The 20,376-nt window shown below is 45.2% G+C and overlaps 1 protein-coding gene across 1 annotated transcript in view; it reads right to left on the reverse strand.

Annotated features, from left to right (window-relative positions):
- GAD2 (glutamate decarboxylase 2) overlaps positions 1-20,376 on the reverse strand; it is a 175,316-nt gene that overhangs the window by 88,788 nt on the left and 66,152 nt on the right. The window contains exon 6 of the mRNA XM_075315540.1: positions 8,193-8,305. Within this exon, the coding sequence (XP_075171655.1) occupies positions 8,193-8,305 (113 nt within the window). The remainder of the gene's footprint in view (positions 1-8,192; positions 8,306-20,376) is intronic.

Below are 20,376 nucleotides of genomic sequence, written 5' to 3' on the forward strand. Positions count from 1 at the left end.
AGAGAACACCAGAACTGGAGGAGAGAAGCGAGCCAGCGGAGGACTAGGCCAGGAGATGCCGGACCAGCACAGGTGAGGGGTGCCCGAAAAAGCCAGCAATTCGGTTGATTCCAGTGAATCGATTTGCAAAAAATTTGTGTTATGGCAAATCTGAAATTTTGGAGAAATTTGAATTGAATTTGATTTGTACAGTGCTGGCCAAAAGTATTGGCACCCCTGCAATTCTGTCAGATAATACTCAGTTTCTTCTTGAAAATGATTGCAATCACAAATTCTTTGGTATTATTAACTTCATTTATTTTGCTTGCAATGAAAAAACACAAAAGAGAATGAAACAAAAATCAAATAATTGATTATTTCACACAAAACTCCAAAAATGGGCCAGACAAAAGTATTGGCACCCTTAGCCTAATACTTGGTTGCACAACCTTTAGCCAAAATAACTGCGAACAACCGCTTCCGGTAACCATCAATGAGTGTCTTACAATGCTCTGCTGGAATTTTAGACCATTCTTCTTTGGCAAACTGCTCCAGGTCCCTGAGATGTGAAGGGGGCCTTCTCCAAACTGCCATTTTGAGATCTCTCCACAGGTGTTCTATGGGATTCAGGTCTGGAATCATTGCTGGCCACTTTAGTAGTCTCCAGTGCTTTCTCTCAAACCATTTTCTAGTGCTATTTGAAGTGTGTTTTGGGTCATTGGGGTTCTTTTCTCTGTGCTCAATGTGCTACACACAAGGACACAGGACAGAGGTTGAGTCAACTTTAATCCATGTCAACTGGCTGCAAGTGTGATTTAGTTATTGCCAACACCTGTTAGGTGCCACAGGTAAGTTACAGGTGCTGTTAATTACACAAATTAGAGAAGCATCACATGATTTTTCCAAACAGTGCCAATACTTTTGTCCACCCCCTTTTTTAAGTTTGGTGTGGAATTATATCCAATTTAGCTTTACGACATTTTTTTTATTTTCATTGAAGACAAATTAAATGAAGATAATAATACCAAAGAATTTGTGATTGCAATCATTTTCAGGAAGAAACTGAGTATTAGCTGACAGAATTGCAGGGGTGCCAATACTTTTGGCCAGCACTGTATGTCTCCATTACTAACACATTAGCACTACAGGGTCTTCTCCTGAACTTATTATTGCTGCTTTCCTAACAGATTATACAGCCATTCTATTGGACAGGTTCGGTCACATGTTCCTCCATCAACAGAAGAGCTGTGCAATCTGTGAGGAAGACGAGTGCAGAAGGAGAAATTTTAATTATATACAACAGTGAGTCCCGTATTTCATATTCATTACACATTTCTTAAAATAAGATGCAGTAGACAACCCCTTTAAATGAAACCTGCCATGTTGAAAATGGTATCTGATCTGCTGGCAGGATTTTATGGAGCAGGAGGAAATGTTCAGAGTGATACACTTTTTGCAGGAAAAAATATAGTAAAACTTGCATTGTGTTTATTGCAAACCCTGGTGTTTAAGTGCGTATGAGTCCAGTGGGCGGTCCTAATCAGTGATTGACAGTCTGCTCTGTATGACTGTGTCAGTCACTGAATAGGACTGTCCACTGGACTCCTATGCATACAAACACCAGGAATTTCAATGAATAAAATACAATTTATATTGAATATTTTGCCGTGTATCATTCTTCTCAGCATCTCCTTCCCTATACCGAGCTGTCAGACTGAATCTAACACAGGTTCACTTTATAATGAACATGTCAGCATGATTTAGAATGTAAAGACCTGGTTATAACACTGATTAAATTGATATGTTTGGTAAGAAATCTGCTTTGTGGTTCTCATTTAATCAGCCTTTGATCTTTTCAATTAATGATATTGTGGTGCACAGGGGCCGGACTGTGCACTGAGCGTTTTTCCTCCTGCCCTGACCCCTCCGCCTCCCTCCACTGTTTGATTGACAGGTGATTGATTTTACAGTGACCTGCCTCCTGTTTTAAATGTTGCTGTCTGTACCACAAACCGCTCGTCCACAGTTTGATTTCATGGCTGGTCTTCAATAAAATGGCGAAGGAGACAGTGCATACACATATTGAGATGACATTTTTCAAAGTGGATTTCTTCACCAAAGGTATTAATTTCATCACTATTGCAGCACCCTTATGGCCATGTCTTTACTTTACATTGGTAAATCATGCTTATTTACCTGTCATGGGTTAATAACGATTTCAGTCACTGATTGGTGTATAGTTAGTGGCAGCTGTACCCGCGTCTCCAGCACTGAGAGACAGCCTTGTCAGCATTTGAGCCTGCTGTCAGTCAGTGTCGGGAATGCAGTTACAACCACCGCTCACTATAGACTGACCGGGGACTGAACACTCGCCGGCACCACTCCTATGACTGGAAGTTGAACGCTGCTGGAAGGATTAAAGTTAATTTCCTCCCAGCAGCAAGGCACTCTCTGACGGTGATGGCCAGGTTCAGAGCACTATTAACCTGCAGATTAATCTCATATCTGCAGGTTAATTGCGTTTTTTTTCACATGATACTTTCTCTTTTACTGCTAGAGGACTTACCCCGGTTTCACACATCTTTCTTTTCGCCGGTTTGGCGGATGCGGCGAAATCCAGTACAGTCTATACAGTACAATGACAGCGCTGTAACATCTGGGTCACAGGGTCATGACAGCATGTGACCGGCGCTTGTCGCGCTGCCACTATACTGTATACACTGTACTGGCATGCGCCGCATCCGCCAAACCGGCGAAAAGCCACATGTGTGAAATCGGGCTTCCTACAAAGGAAGAAAAATAGAAAATAACACGAAATCAGGCCCTATTATCCTCAGCGACTGGGTCAAACATGACCTTTACTGATCAAGCTTAGCAATAGACTTTAATGTTTTAGTTCTATAAAACCTATTTAACTTACAAGTTTTTTTCTTATTTCAAAGAGTTGCATATAGGATTGCTTGGGAGTATTTTACACTTGCTTATTGTGTACATAAGTACAATTTTCTTCAATTTTTATCAATTTAGTTTACGAGAGCCAATTATAGATATAGTCCAGCAATTGACTCAATCCAGAATATTTCAGCCCAATTGGGCTTAAAATGGAAATTTCCCCCTGTCCCCCACATGGTCTGGCTGGAGAAGAGTCAACTTTTGAGCACAACAGACATAAGTGTGACTTCTGACACAGCTCCAGTATGGCAGTGTGGGCTGAGGGCAGTGAAGCAGAGTTGCTATGAGGAGAAGAGAGATGATAGTAGGGTTTGTAATGTGTCATAGATAGGTTGTGTTGTACCTTCCCTAAAGGTCCAGTCACACATAACAAGATCGTTAACGAGATTGTTACTACGTCACATTTTCTGGATCGTTGTTAAGTCGTTGGTGAGATCGTTGGTGAGATGTCACACAGTCATTTTCCCAACGACTTTAGAAACGATGCAGCGGGGGGCGCGGAAAAGGTGACGCAACTACACGCCTACGTGTCACACTTTAAGTTCTCATCTAGGTCGTTAATGAGATCGTTGGTAGGTGTCAAACATACAGATCCATCCTGCCCAGCAGGACTCCAACAAGCCAAAAAATGGCCCAGGACATTCAGGGACTTTATCTGAAAGGTGTGAGTCATCTATTTTCTAATCGTCCATCACTTTCTACTCATGCAGGAGGTTAGACCAGGATATCAGGTCTGTATTCTAGATCTCACAATAGATCTCACAAACTGAGAATCCTTATCTCAAGCGATTGTGTGGGTGTGTTCTTTTTCTGTTGTGTTGCTGCCTGTTTATGATTGGGCAACTGATACAGAGAAAAGAGGTACCCACCCCCACTGAAAACTATTTGATAACGTCCACTACAGACTTAACATAAGCTAACTAATTGGGTGCCAAATACTTTAATTGCTAATATCTGCAGTGGAGAGGGGAAATTTAAAAGAAAAAAAAAAAAATATATATATATATTTATTTATTTTATTCCCCTCTGCAGTCACTATTGCGCTGGGTGTCCTGTTCAACATGAAAAATGTATTGGAAGGTCCACTTTAATATGGAACAAGATAAATGTTAAAGTACAGTATATGAAAGGAGATTTTACTACTGTATACATTGAGCCTATTGCATGAAGTACTGTGCAAAGCTAGTCAATACTGACTAGTTACTCAGACTGGACATGTCAGGAGGATAAATTCAGCTCATTTTAATAGCGAGCCACACGTTGCTGGTGGGGATATGTAAGTGCCTACCCCAGAGAAAGACAACTTGATGACTTGGCCATATTGCCTATCCTTGGGGCATACATATTTAAATTATTGTAATTGCTGCACAGTTGATATTCTGAGGAACTCTTTGTAACACAGATGAACGAGCAATGTAGTTGACAGGGGGTATCCTCAGGATATCATCTGCCTACATCTGAGAGCAGAATATAAGTGTCATGCATGGAAAAGCCTCACAGGGAAATAATTAGTAATGAAAAAATGACTATGAAGGTTTCAGAAAATTAGTTCATGCAAAGAACTCAGGATATATTAAGCTACCCCGAGAGGCCAAACATAATGCACAGAAGGAAACAATTCTTCTAAAATAGAATATATAGTGTACAAAATACAAAAGATACCAAGAAGGAAGGGTTTACGATCCTGGGTTTCCTCAACTTTACAATCTCTTTATGGTAGAAGAATTTCCTAAAAACGATGCTGGGATTCCTAGTGAATGCCATTACAGCACCAACACAGGAAAAATAGCACATGAAGTTTTCTAAAAATCAATGGGCTTTGGTATATGGATATGTGTGAGGCACAGCTGGGGACGCGTTTTTGTTGTTTTGGTTTTTTTTTTACAGAAATGGTGATAAGTTGCACTTTTTTTCTAACTGGAGCTATTTTTATATTAGCAACATAATCAACCCAATCTCTAGTATTTTTAACATTATCCAGAATTTAGGATGAAAAGGAAATGAAGCAATATTTTGGCACAGACTTCTACAACTTATGTTGAGGCCCAGGTGTCACCTTCGTCTGTCTGGTGAGGCCCTACTAGAAAAAGTTTAAGAAGCCCTGGTATATTGTATTGCCATCTTGCCTTATCTAGTAGTATGACCAAAATGACAATAAGTAACCCAGCCGTTAATGATAATGAGATGGCTCTACCTATTATTTCCCAGTCTATACAGAAAAAAATGACAAATGAGCTACGTAAAAAAGGGAAATATACAATATGAAAACAGAAATAGGATTCTTATATGAGCAGTAATGACAGACAAAGCCATCTATCGGTGAAACGCGCATCGAGGCACACACAGCCTCCTTGTGACGCCTGCCTGGAGCCACAGACTCAGGATTGGTGAAACAGGTGAATAGAGGCAATCGCCCACAAAGCAGAAACCTGAACCCCGCAACCCTTTAACCCCTATACAGGGATTTGGAATTATGACAGAGCCCAGGTGATCGCTGCCCATGGAAGACTGCGGTCCTGAGAAGAGCAGTAATCAGGCAGGGTCAAATCCAGAAGTTAGAACAGGGAAAAAAATTGTTAGGCGGGAGAGTGGTTAGACATCAGGCTAAGGGTCAAAACCGGAACTAGCAGCAAAGTACAGGAATGGCAGGCAGAAGAGTGGTCGGGCAAACAAGCTAAGGGTCAAAACCGGAGCTAGCAGCGAAGTACAGGAACAGCAGGCAGAATATTGGTCAGGTGGTCAAGCTAAGGTCAATATACGGGAATACAAACAAACAGCAAGGAACCAGAGTCTAGCAGGGAATTACAGGACTATATCTGGCACCTGCCAGCAGAAAGGAGAAAGCATAAGAGGGGTGTAGTGCCTTCCTATTGGCCCCAGCTGAAAGGTAGCTACTCCAGCCGGAAGGCACACACCACCACGGTCAACCAGTGGTACTGCAGGTCCTAGTGAAACCCAGCCTAAAAACTGAGCGGAGCCTGCGCCCTGCAGATCCACTGACTACTCCTTCGTCCCCAGCGCCGCCCACAGTGGTGACGCGGCGGTGTCTGGTGATTAAAACAAAAGTCGACTCCGGTGGAGACGTGACACTCCTGATGTCCTCAGGCTTTATCATTTGACCACCATGCCTCAAGGTATTATATTGGTGATTCAGCCTATTGATACCTGATTACATCTACCCCCCTTATTTGTAGCAATTGCCTTGTTGTTGTCTGATCCTGCACAAGTTTTGTACATTGACTTTGTAGTATCCTTTACTATTGGATTCTTGTATCTGTGCTGGATTAGCATTCCCTTTTTCTTAAATGTAGCATTTTCTTTTGGTTGTGTTCTCATGCTGCTTTGGGTTTGGTCTGCATTACCTTTTTACTATCACATGCAATGATGTGTTTGCACCAACTGGGTGGCGTTTAGAGGCTGTCACTGTTATTCTATTTTGCCCCTGGGTGGCTGTTGCCATTTTAGCCACCTTCAATTTTTTCAGCTGTTTCACTTTGTTGTTATTTATCTTAATAAATATATTCTACTTTTTCATCATACTCTTTGGTTTTTTGTCTTTCTGGTTTCCACTCTGGCATTATTACAGAGGTACTTCTATACTGGGGTATTCCAGTTTTCTAGGTTTATATTTATACTATTGGACCATGTTTCCTTTGAGGAAACAATAGAAAGTTTAGTAATGAAAAACTGTCAAACGAAGTTTTGCACAAACTTTGCCGACTGTCATGGCGGCGTTGAGCACTTTTCAGATTGTAGATTCTGACACTCCACTCGAAGGTTTCTCTGATGTCTTGGATGAACACAGTCAGACTAGTGCATCAATTTGCTGTGTACTGATTCATAGGCAGATTAGCAAGAGTTAATCTCTGCTGGACTGTTTGCTCTTTTGGTCACATGATATGGGGAGGCCTATCACATGTTTTCTCCACCTATTTATGCTGGTGGAAATCTTCCACCCATGATAGCTATAGTTTATTCTATGTTAGTCTGTGAGGTGTGGTGTCTCAGGCTTAGGCCAGTGTCACACTTGCGAATGCCTCGCGTGTATCTCGCGTGAGTCTTGCGTCGCATCACTCGTCACGGCCACTCACTCTCAGGACAGGAGTGTCTCAGCGAGATGCATGCAAATGACCCGCTTCTGTCCGGAGAGTGTGAGTCCGTGCCGGGTGATGCAATGCGAGACTTGCGAGAGATACATGCAAGGCACTAGCAAGTGTGACACCGGCCTTATTGTTGAACTTTGTACTCATTGCTTGGAGTGGTTGTGGAGTGTACTCCTGTTGTTTTGCAGTGTCCTTCATGATCTTGCTTTTTCTCCTGAACCTCTTATTATCTGTACCTTTGTGTGTGTACGTTCTGTGTGACTGAGTTTTGGTTTTCCTTTTTCTGTCTTTATCTGTGGATTTCATCACACTCCTTTCCTGTCTCTTCCTGTGGGCAGGAAGAATCAGCAAAAGGACTGGTCAGAAGCAAGACCAGGAAGGAGACTCAGGCTTCTCTATCATCGGGAATATCCCTGAGATTAGAGATAGCATAGGGTCCCCAGCTTGAGGGACAGCTGAGGAGCCCCGATAGTCTTTATGACAAAAACAAAACAAAAAATACCTCTTATAACATAACATTACAGTAAAATAGAGCTTGAAATAATATGCCCTTTATCAAGGTCATAATATTAACAAAATCCATGGCCTGGATAGGTAAGAAGTCATTTTTATATATTGAGTTTACAGGTAAAACTAAAGGCTTGATTTGTTTTTTGGGTTTTTTTTCTGAATAGCTGAGAACCAAAAAATCTAATAAAAGATAAAAAATAATTTGACAAAAAAACAAAACAAAACAAAATTAAAGCAGACTATCCCCCTTCCCCAATTACGACTAGCACGTGTAATCTCTGTCCTGCACATATGGAGTTTTACAATAATTGGCACGTTCTTTGACTGCCCCTTTAATACTATATAACTAGTGTCCTTTGTACTGAAATCTCTACAATTTTTTTTATCTATGTGTTAGTAGTAGGAGCATTTAGAACTGCAAGGCAAATGTCTCATCTGATTATCCTTCCTACAGAGCACAATTTATGCTCATGGTAATACGCGGTTTGCTCGGAGGGCTGTATACATCTTTCTAAATTAAATTCATAGACTGTCAGGAGTTATGTTCAATATAGAACTCCATTACGTTTGGTACTCTAGATAACAGCGGCGGGAATATAAAGAAATTTTCTGCAGATTTTATTTTAGGGCTTTTAGATGATAATTTACCTGGAGAAAATATTCCATCACCACTTCCTCCAGGCCAACCAATCATTTCTCTCATTTTCTTTAAGGTGACATATTCTAACAGTACAAAGACGGGAGCAATTTCATAGGTGAACCTAGGAAAAAAAAAAGAAAAGAATATATTAAAATGTAAATATTTATATTATGAAGAATTGCATTTTCACATCATAGCAAATACTAATGGAAAGTTTATAAAAAAAATAAATAAATAAATAAATTTGGCTTTAAAGGGAACCTGTCACCATCTTTTTCCTTATTAAACCAAAAATATCACCTTCTGCAGCTCCTGAGCTGCATTCTAGGAAGGTGCACCTTGTTGCTGGCCCCCCTTGCAGACCCCTAAAAGAACTTTATAAAATCTCACCGCTTCCTATGCAAATGAGTTTGGTTGGCCAGATGGGCGTTCTCTAATTTGGCTCCTGACCCCTCCTGCCGCTGTTCACCGTCCCCCAGTCATGATTTACATGGATGACGCCGCCCCCATCATTGTCCACACTGCTGGAGTCTCATGCAGGCGCATTTTGCTGTGCCCCTATCGCGGGGCTGAGCATAAAGTTTCCCTCACGCGAGCGGTGGGGATGCAGTTGCGCAGGTGCGAGATTATGGGAGGTGCTGTGTATAACCTCACCAGCGTCATCCTCGTACCCGCCCATAATCTCGGGAGCTGCAGAAGGTGATATTTTTGGTTTAATAGCGAAAAAACTGGTGAGTATTATAAAGTGATTTTTATGTTCTACACAGCGGCCTGGGCTCTTATATACAGTATTCCAGAATACTGTATATAAGAGCTAACTGGTGGTGGCCGCAGCTTAAAGTCACCAAATCTGGTGACAGGTTCCCTTTATTTTTAGATATTAAGCTATAATTTTTTTTAATTGCCTTGTAATATTATTATATGGTCCTTTTGGCACTGCTATTTATACTTGTTTTGCTGCTCATAGAGTACATCTCTTGTATTTTATCAAGTATCTAGCATCAAGTATTCATAGTTTTTAATATTTATTCTAATAAAATGTAATATTTTATTATTCATAATTTTTCTTGTCACTACTTCCTCATCATGGTGATTTTGTCTACATCGATCTTGAGGATTTTTGATTTGATACATTAAAAAGTTGTCTGAACCCGTCAATATCGTTGAGTTTGGACATGAGTTTAATATGTATTGGGGACTTTACGTAGGTTACAATTTTTAAGAAAATAATTGTTATCTCTAGGTATAAGACCACAATAGAGACAATTTCTGAATATCAATGTAATAAGATAATGAAATTTGGGAGATAAAATGCTGTAATTTGAGCCAAACTTATTAAAATATTCCACCTGGCATAATATATCTGGTGTTGCTAGGTGTAGAAGCAATTTTGTACCAGTGATTTACTCTATTTCATGAACATCTTTTACTACATCTATCCTATTCATCCAGAAAACCTTTAGAACATTCTATATTTTTTAGAATATGGTCATAAACATGTAAAACTGCAGCATTGGCCCAAAGGCCCATAATAATGTTTTGCCCTTTTCTCTTATTTGTAAACTTATTAGATTATGTTGTTTGTTTATTTTTTACTTTATCCTTTTGAGGCTTTGCTCACTTTTATGGCTACTGTATTTAAACTTATATATTTATCTGGACACTAAATGAGCAATTTATCAGGTTGTGGTTTATATTGTTTATCTGAGAGCTTATCTGGGTACTACTTAGGGTACCTTCACACTTAGCGATGCAGCAGCGATCCGACCAGCGATCTGACCTGGTCAGGATCGCTGCTGCATCGCTACATGGTCGCTGGTGAGCTGTCAAACAGGCAGATCTCACCAGCGACCAGTGAACAGCCCCCAGCCAGCAGCGACGTGCAAGCGACGCTGCGCTTGCACGGAGCCGCCGTCTGGAAGCTGCGGAGACTGGTAACTAAGGTAAACATCGTGTATGGTTACCCGATGTTTACATTAGTTACCAGTGTGAGCAGGGAGCAGGGAGCCGCGCACACTGAGCGCTGGCTCCTTGCTCTCCTAGCTACAGTACACATCGGGTTAATTAACCCGATGTGTAATGCAGCTACATGTGCAGAGAGCAGGGAGCCGCGCACACTGCTTAGCGCTGGCTCCTTGCTCTCCTAGCTGCTGTACACATCGGGTTAATTAACCCGATGTGTACAGCAGCTACATGTGCAGAGAGCCGGAGCCGGCAGCACAGGCAGCGTGAGAGCTGCAGAGGCTGGTAACTAAGGTAAATATCGGGTAACCACCTTGGTTACCCGATGTTTATCTTGGATACAGCTTACCTCAGCTGTCAGACGCCGGCTCCTGCTCCCTGCTTGCTTCATTTGTCGCTCTCTTGCTGTCACACACAGCGATCTGTGTGTCACAGCAGGAGAGCGGCTTTGAAGAAAACGAACCAGGGCTGTGTGTAACGAGCAGCGATCTCGCAGCAGGGGCCAGATCGCTGCTCAGTGTCACACACAGCGAGATCGCTAATGAGGTCACTGCTGCGTCACAAAAAGCGTGACTCAGCAGCGATCTCGGCAGCGAGCTCGCTGTGTGTGAAGCACCCCTTACACTATTGACCTGGATGTGGTATTAATCATTTACATTTTGGATTTCTTGCACCTGTCTGTGTTTATGTGCATACAGTATGTTTGTGACTGTATCTGTGTATCTTTGTATTTGAGAACTTGCAAATCCATTAATGTAATATCCCAGTTACACAAGCCAGGTGAACAAGTGTTTGTAGAAATGCTTTTCCCCTTCTTATTAGCTCATCTAAAAAGACCGATCACCCGACAAAGAAGCAAAGCGTTTATACGTCAGCTGTGAAGATTTTTTTAAACTTGCTTAAAAGTCATTATTATCATCAGGACGTTGCCTCTTTTAAAGGAAGATTTGTTGCAGTTATAATATATTAATGGTTGCACTATGTAGATAAAATGTTCATTAATTAGTCTAATTAGACATTGTCTTGTCTAAATAGGCTATTAAAGAACCCCTGATCACCCACTATAAAGCCAATAGGTGAATGTTTAAAGGTATGTATATATATATATATATATATATATATATATATATATATATATATATATATATATATACATACATACATACATACATACATACATATATATATAGTGTGTCCACCCATATCCTGTCCACTGTCCACTGTCCAGGTAAAGTAAAGTAGCCATGCGCTATGCAATGAAACCACCTATAGCGCCACCTGGTGGAAACAACGGAATTCGCATTTTTATCTTGAAAACGGAATGAGATTGACAAAAAAAGTGAATTAAAAATTTGTAGGGCATCATCAATTCAATATGAATCGACACCTTGCATACAGAAATGCTATGATATGAAACCCATGACCCCCCAAAACAATGATTGCTGGTAACACTTATGGCGCTCTTTTAACTTTGATGCTCAAAGTGGCCCCCGTCAGCTGCAATGCACATCTGGACTCTGGACAGCATACTGTATCTTGCTGCACGTTGTGCAATATGGTAGGTGACACGTTTGCCCAAGCATCTGTGATACATCATCGTAGGTCCTGCAATGTTGGTGGAGGGGTCGCACACACCTGCTGTTTGATGTGACCTCACAGAAAGAAGTCCAATGGGGTCAGGACAGCCACCATACCCAATGACTTGTAGGAAGGTCTCCATGAGGTATCGCTTCACGTCCGCAGCCTTGTGAGTTTTACACATTCTAATCATAGCATTTCTGTATGCAAGGTGTCAATTCGTATTGAATTGATGATGCCCTACAACTTTGTGATTCATTTTTTTTCTCTACATCGTTCCGTTTTCAAGATAAAAATGCTAACTCCATTGTTTTCCACCAGGTGGCGCTATAGGTGGTTTCATTGCGTAGCGCATGGATACTTTGCTATACCTAAACACCACTTCTATGCCTGTACCTGCCACCGTTCTCAAGTTAATGGCGGCGGACAGGATATGAGTGGACACACTGTATATACTGTATGTATATATTTTTATGCTCTTATATGATGGCAAAAAAATTTAAATGTACCAATACCAATTTTGCATTCTTAAAAAAAAAATTGCATTTGACACTGGCAGGATTTCTAATTCCAAGCACTTAAAGTGATTATAATGATCACTACCCCTGTGTAAGTACAGACTTTAGGCTACAACCCTGTGACAAATGTTAGTATACTCACCATTACAGTTTCATGAAGCCAAACACATCTTTTTTTAAATACGGGTCCATGTCTTAGGGTTCTATCAACGTTACATACATTTTTAGATGAAACCCATCAGGTTATTCATGGTGTCCAAACCACAGGCAGCATGAATTGCATGCTGGCTACACAATTGTACCCTGGCATAATATTCTCTAAAACTCTTCAGTATTTCGGGGATCATATTCTTTGAGGATCTTGCTAGTTATCATAGCCGGAGACATGAATTGTCTGGCTCCTCCCCCAGAGCTACTGCAGCTGATTGACAGGTCTCTCCCAATGTACATGCAACTGAGAGACCTGTCAGTCACCTTCATTGGCACTAGGAAGAGTATATTCAAATAATATTTTCTCAAAAAGGAACCCCACTTTCCTATCATGTGTCATTTATAACAATTGTGCCTTCTTATGTGCGTACATACCTTACGGCCCCGTAACACGCAACGGCATCGCTAACGAGATGTCGTTGGGGGTCACGGAATTTGTGACACACATCCGGCCTCGTTAGCGATGTTGTTGCGTGTGACATGTACGAGCGACACCTAACGATCAAAAATACTCACCTTATGGTTGATTGTTGACACGTCGTTCATTTCCAAAAAATCGTTGCTGGTTCAGGACGCAGGTTGTTCATCGTTCCTGAGGCAGCACACATCGCTACGTCTGACATCCCGGGAACGACGAACAGTAATGTACCTGCGTTCTGCCAGCAACGAGGTGGGCGTGACTTTCATGCGCCTGCTCTCCCCCCCTATTGGACGCCTGCCGTGTGACGTCGCTGTGACGCCACATGAATCACCCCCTTAGAAAGGAGGCTGTTCGCCGCCCACAGCGACGTCACTAGGAAGGTAAGTATGTGTGTCAGGTACTAGCGATTTTGTACGCCACAGGCAACGATTTGCCCATGACGCACAAACGACGGGGGCGGGTGTGAACGCTAGCTAAAGCCCCCTTTAGGCACCAATGCCAAGGCTTCACACCTATTTTTGTGCACCCTATATTTATAGCCACAAATAAGCTCATTAGACCCGATTCCTGGCTACTTAGCAAATATCAGTGTGAATTATTATTCAGCTCTGTCCTTCATAAACGCACGGGAATCTTTGAGTTGATTTTCAACATCTTTTATTGTCTTATTCTCTCAACACAATGAATTCGTTTTCACGCTTCCCTGGTTTTTATTATTTCCATAATTTCCTTTGTCACTAAAGTTCACCTTTTTCTGGATCTGTATAATTTACTTTAAAGAGAATTGCAGCCAGCATGTGAAGGCTGATGTATGGCTGTGATACATGTATTATATGCTTGTCTTTTTAATATTTCCTAGCAATATGTGTATAGTAATCAAATTTAACTTCTAGTTTTACATCTACATTGAAAAAAAACCAACTGATATTTTTAGTCCTTACCATTTACCTATGTGACTGGACCCATAATTTTTCCCCATGTTATTGCACATATCTTATGTATAGAGTTTATAAAGCGATATCAGCTGCTACCAAAAGACAGTTGTGTTATAGCAGAGGTCAATAGGAGGTGAGTAAAGGAGTTGAGATCAGAAAGTTGAACAAGTGTGTGGCTGAAACCAGTCGTCTTGACAGAAGAGCCTTGATAAGACAACACTTAAGGGCATAGTGAAAAAAAAAGATCAGGCAATAATGGAATTTTGATATGCTATACAGCCACCCAGTATTCCGCATTGGCCATGACAAGGACACAATTTGAAGCAATCCACAAATTTTTGCATTTTAGTGATAATGTGCAATTTAATCCCGAGACGATTGGCCAATAGTTGAACACTTTAGCCAAAAATTTGCCAAAATTTTTTCAAAAATTGGGCTATATAAACTGGACGTGGTAAATGTTATAAACTTTTTTGTGTGACATAACGCTCAGATTTAATGCCTTAAAAATTGAAAATGTGAAAATTGCAAAGTTTTCAAAATTTTCACCAAATTTACGATATTTTCAAATAAAAGCAAAACATATGCTAAATATACCACTAACATGAAATGCAATATGTTACACAACAAAACAATCTCAGAATCACTGGTATCTGTTGAAGCATTCCAGAGTTATAGCCTCATAAATGGATGATTGTCAGAATTGAAAAAATTGGTCTGGAGAGGAAGGTGAAAGCAGGCATCTGGGTGAAGGGGTTAAGAAATTGACTCACTCCATGGATGGAAGTCTCATGATGGTTATTGAAAAGAACGGTGGCTATATTGATCACTGATATATTTTTCAATTTCATAAATATGTTTTTGTACATTTTGAGTTGTTTTGTTATTATTCTCACTTTAAAGGGAACCTGTCACAAGATTTGGTGACTATAAGCTGCAGCCACCACCAGTGGACTCTTATATACAATATTCTAACACGCTGTATATAAGAGCCCAGGCTGCTGTTTAGAACATAAAAATCACTTTATAATACTCAGCTAAGGGCCGGTGCTGTGTAGACTGGTCAAATGGGTGTCTCCATTCTCCGGTACCGGCGCCTCCTGAGCAGGGCAGATCAAAGTATTGTGTGCACCTGCACAGGACCTCAATACCAGCCTGTGTGGAAGACGTAGGACGCATCATGCAACCAGACTTCAGAAGAAAGAGGACAAAGATGGCCGAAAGAGGAGGCGCCGGTACCGGAGAACGGAGACACCCATCCGACCAGTCTGCACCGCACCGCCCTGTAGGTGAGTATTATAAAGTGATTTTTACGCTCTACACAATGGCCTGGGCTCTTATATACAGCATATTAGAATGCCTTATATAAGAGCCCACTGGTGGTGGCCGCAGCTTATAGTCACCAAATCTGGTGACAGGTTCCCTGTAACAACTGAAAATAAACAATTAAGATGGGAAATTTATGTTCTTCATTTAGTTGCATAATAATTCTGCACACATAGATATTCTCCTAAGAAAGACAAAACCTTGCTTTTACTTCCTTGAACATTCAGTTCTCCAGTTTAATAACCTTTTGGATTCACTGACAGCAATGTACATGAAAAAATGACATTAATCATCAAAAATAAAATTGTCTAATTGTCCACATAGTATAGATCGTCCACATAGTATAGATCTATAATTGCTCACCAATAATTGTGTGACTGGGCTTGAGGCAAAATGCAGTGGTAGCAAGTCATGGAGAGCCTATATGGAAGCTACACTGTGGTACCCTAAGTAGCTACATATCTTCTATGGGGTTACTGGTGAGACTTGGAGGGAGGTGTACCCAACCAGTAATGCGGAGTGTTATCATGGGGGGAAGTTGGAAGTTGTAGAAGTCAGAAAGTATGAGAGACTTCTATAGTATGTGGGAATTTGGGTGCCCTATGTGACACAGTATTGGCTGTGTGAGGCTTCTAGACCGAAAGAGACAAAGAGCAGTGGATGATGAGAGATTCTCTGCCTTGAAGTCTGTGAAGTGGCCATTTCTTCCAGTCCTATAAAGGAAGTAGACTTATTGGATGAAAGGGGTCAGTGTTAGCCTAACAGGCCCTAAGAATATATGCCAGGTGAATGGGAACTATGACCATTAAATAGTGAAGAACTTGTTGTCCAGAGTGCTAGTGAAAGGCCTAGGAGGCCCTTGGAGACGCATGGAGAGTTGGTACTGTGAAGTAAGATGGCAGACACGTATGACAGGGACAAGTTTAAAGGGAACCTGTCAACTGAAAAAACTCTATTAACCTGCAGATATATGGTTAATTTGTAGGTTACTAATGTTTTGAACCTGCCCAGAGAACCAGCCCTGTTGTCATGTGGAAAAGAACTTTAATCCTCCTGGAAGTGTGGCGCCCTGGGCAAGCCAGGTCGTCACAGAACAACACCAACACACCCCACACTCCCGGTCAGGCACACCTAAGTCAGACAAAACCCTTGTTGCCTTCCTCCAGGGGCTGATGTTCACACCAGGGGGGTGGGCCAGGCGGTTGGCCCCGCCCACCAAGGAGTTCACAGTCCTGGAGGCGGGAAAAGCAGATAGATAGAGTTTTGGAAGTGAAAGTGGAAGGAGGGAAGTAGCAGTTGAGCAGACAGAAAGTGGTCCGGGTTTGTGGCCCGGACGGATCAGCAAGGTTGGCAGACGGTGGTGACCGTCTGCAGGAGAGGCTTATTGGAGCTAGCCGTAAGGACCGTGGACGGGCGGTGGCCCGGCGGTACCGGACCGGTACGCAAAGAGAAGCCAGCACCATCCGACAGGGGCTTACGGACCCCGGCAAGGCTAGGAGTCGCCGTAAATTTGCCAAATCCGTTAGTGAAGGGAACGTCCTGGGTTCCCCAGCAGCCAAATCCCGACAGAAGGCAACAGTCCAACCGAGAGAGGGAAACACAGTCACCGCCAAGGCTAAAGTTCCCAGGGCCAGAGCCTGCGGGCAAAAGGGGCTCCTTCAGCACATATCCAAGCTGGGGAGCGGGTTACCGGTGGGAACCCATTGGAACCGTTACACTACACAGGTGCAGGGAAAGGCAGTCACCATCAACCTGCCGGGAGAAACAACACCACAGCCATCTGTGGGACCCGTCCATCTAGCCCTTTGTTTTACCGGAGACTCTGTGTACATCATTGGCTGAGTGAGTACCACCGTGCCGTGTGGCACAGCGCTGCCCCCGCGACCCTGCACCTCGCCAGGCCCCGTAACCCGCCTGTCATCCATCCCTACCCCATCACCGGGCCCCGGGACAACCAACCCCCTACCCACGGAGGGGAGAACTAACACCCAGGCTGCTCCCTGTCATCGCTCCCGGGATCCCCGTCCAGAGCAGCGGTGGTGTCACCAATCTCACCCCAACCATGGGTGGCGTCACGGACAATCTCAAATCCCCACAATCAATCCCCACCCTTTTCACTCACGGGCGAGGAACGCCGCTCGAGTCCCTGGGATCCGGCCCACCGCTCGAGCCACCACCGAGCAGCAGCCGCAGCAGCAGCGGCCGGACCCAAGCAGTGGGAGAGCGCAGCGTCCCCTCCTCCGCCCGCGACAACTTGGCGTCACGAACAGGATCTTACCGCTCTGCCGTCCGGTAGAGTTGCGCCTTGTTACCGCCGGAGGTGTCTGGCCGGAAAATTTGAGAAGCCACCATCTTGGGCGCGAAAAATTCCCGCTGGAGCGTCTCCTCGAGCAGTGGAGGCACGAAGGCCAAAACCCCGCCCTGTAGAGGAGGAGCCGAAAAGAGACTAAGGGGGACTGATGGCGTCTGGCCGCATGTAGCACGCGGCTATGGAAGCAGGGACGCCAGGACCCTGCGGCCATTTACTGGTTCCTGGAAGAGGCCGCTGCTAAAGATGCTGAGTCCGACCGACAACACCATGGTCCCCGCGCCTGGCACCGCAGCGTGGGTGGAAGTCCGGACCGTCCAGCTAAGCAGCCGTCTGCAGGTCCGCATGCAGCTCCTCCTGGAGGAGTGGGAGGCCGACATGGCGGAAGTGGTGGCGGCCATACGGAGACGCGAGGTGGAGGGAGTCTTGGAAGGGAGGGTAAGTGACCCACGCCCCTGTACCCCTAGTGGGTCGGTCATCGCGGCCGAGTGACCCGGTCCATACCCGCTCGCCCTGCTACCTCCCCCGCTACCCGTGTTGGCTGCTGCTGCCCCGCCACTAGGCCCGCTACCACCACCACCGGTAGCGGTACCCTGCCAATCCGCCCCGGCGGACTGACCTGCAGCAGAAGCTCGTGACCGCCCTGATCCGCTTCCATGGAAGAAGCCGAAGGCTGAGCCCATCAGCAAAGATGCACCGGAGGCACGGCGGGGATGCAGCTGCCAGGAGGCAGAGCAGACCATGTCACAGCAGGGTCCCTCATTACCGAAGGTACCGGTCGTAGCCGGCACGGGGGGACTCCGTCTGGGCCCCTCCCCCACCCCGCCTGAACCGGAGCAAGCAGAAAGTGCTCCGCACCGGGAGCGGCAGCAAAGGCAGCTGCGCCGCGGGATTGCTGATTAAGAAAGAAAAGTTAAAGCATGGTAGCGGTTCCCGGTTACCTTGCTGTCGGTCCCCATTGGGAATCTGCTGACGTTCCAGACGGCCCTCAGGGCTAAGGAGTCCGGTTGGAGGAGCAGTCGTACCCGCATCATCGGCAGCTGAAAATGGAGTCCTGTGGGACAGTGTCACCCCTATGTGAGGGTGGCGTTGGGGGCTCGTGCTGTTCGATGGTGGACTGTGGGAAAGCTGCAGGAGGGAGCTGTACCGGAGCCAGGTGTTGTGGATGGCCCCTGGGACCCAGCTGACAGTCCCCGTTGGGACCCTATGGCAAGTCTCCGTCGGGACCCTACAGTTTTGTTTGTGGTAGCCCATTGGCTACGAAGCACTGTAGTCCCCTTGGGGACTGTTTACAACCCAATGCGTAGAAACTGCTACGGACAAGCCCGAGAACTGGCAGGGCAACCACGAACTTGTGGTCTGTAAATAAAAATGTTGGCTTTACCGTAACCGCCTCCAGAGAGGCTGATTTGGAGGATGGGCCTGGAGGGAAGTGATGGCCCAGGCCCGCCACTACCGCAACCGGTGGCGATCCTCCAGGGGGTTTCAGGGGTTCCCCATGGACATGGGTCCCCTGAAAAGGACATAACCCGCTCGGGTAACTTGTGCTGAACTGGGGTCAAGGGGTGCTGCCCATTTGCTTAGGGGCAGCATCAGGGCCAGGTTGCTTGGGTGGGAGAGAGCGGAAGCCGTTACCGTTTAGCAACGTTTAAGTAAATATGCCTCCCGATGTGGGAAGAAGTTAATATGCTTGTAACCTGTTTTACCGTTTATCTTTTCTGTTGTGAAAATAAAACCGGTGATGGACGGGCAGCCCGCGGACGGTCTGCATTTTACTAAGGGGGAATGTGGCGCCCTGGGCAAGCCAGGTCGTCACAGAACAACACCAACACACCCCACACTCCCGGTCAGGCACACCTAAGTCACACAAAACCCTTGTTGCCTTCCTCCAGGGGCTGATGTTCACACCAGGGGGGTGGGCCAGGCGGTTGGCCCCGCCCACCAAGGAGTTCACAGTCCTGGAGGCGGGAAAAGCAGATAGATAGAGTTTTGGAAGTGAAAGTGGAAGGAGGGAAGTAGCAGTTGAGCAGACAGAAAGTGGTCCGGGTTTGTGGCCCGGACGGATCAGCAGGAGAGGCTTATTGGAGCTAGCCGTAAGGACCGTGGACGGGCGGTGGCCCGGTGTTACCGGACCGGTACACAAAGAGAAGCCAGCACCATCCGGCAGGGGCTTACGGATCCCGGCAAGGCTAGGAGTCGCCGTAAATTTGCCAAATCCGTTAGCGAAGGGAACCTCCTGGGTTCCCCAGCAGCCAAATCCCGACAGAAGGCAACAGTCCAACCGAGAGAGGGAAACACAGTCACCGCCAAGGCTAAAGTTCCCAGGGCCAGAGCCTGCGAGCAAAAGGGGCTCCTTCAGCACATATCCAAGCTGGGGAGCGGGTTACCGGTGGGAACCCATTGGAACCGTTACACTACACAGGTGCAGGGAAAGGCAGTCACCATCAACCTGCCGGGAGAAACAACACTGCAGCCGTCTGTGGGACCCGTCCATCCAGCCATTTGTTTTACCGGGGACTCTGTGTACATCATTGGCTGAGTGAGTACCACCGTGCCGTGCGGCACAGCGCTGCCCCCGCGACCCTGCACCTCGCCAGGCCCCATAACCCGCCTGCCATCCATCCCTACCCCATCACCGGGCCCCGGGACAACCAACCCCCTACCCACGGAGGGGAGAACTAACACCCAGGCTGCTCCCTGTCATCGCTCCTGGGATCCCCGTCCAGAGCAGCGGTGGTGTCACCAATCTCACCACAACCGTGGGTGGTGTCACGGACAATCTCAAATCCCCACAATCAATCCCCACCCTTTTCACTCACGGGCGAGGAACGCCGCTCGAGTCCCCGGGATCCGGCCCACCGCTCGAGCCACCACCGAGCAGCAGCCGCAGCAGCAGCGGCCGGACCCGAGCAGTGGGAGAGCGCAGCGTCCCCT

The sequence above is a fragment of the Anomaloglossus baeobatrachus genome, chromosome 6 (assembly GCF_048569485.1).
Source record: "Anomaloglossus baeobatrachus isolate aAnoBae1 chromosome 6, aAnoBae1.hap1, whole genome shotgun sequence".
Taxonomy (NCBI): domain Eukaryota; kingdom Metazoa; phylum Chordata; class Amphibia; order Anura; family Aromobatidae; genus Anomaloglossus; species Anomaloglossus baeobatrachus.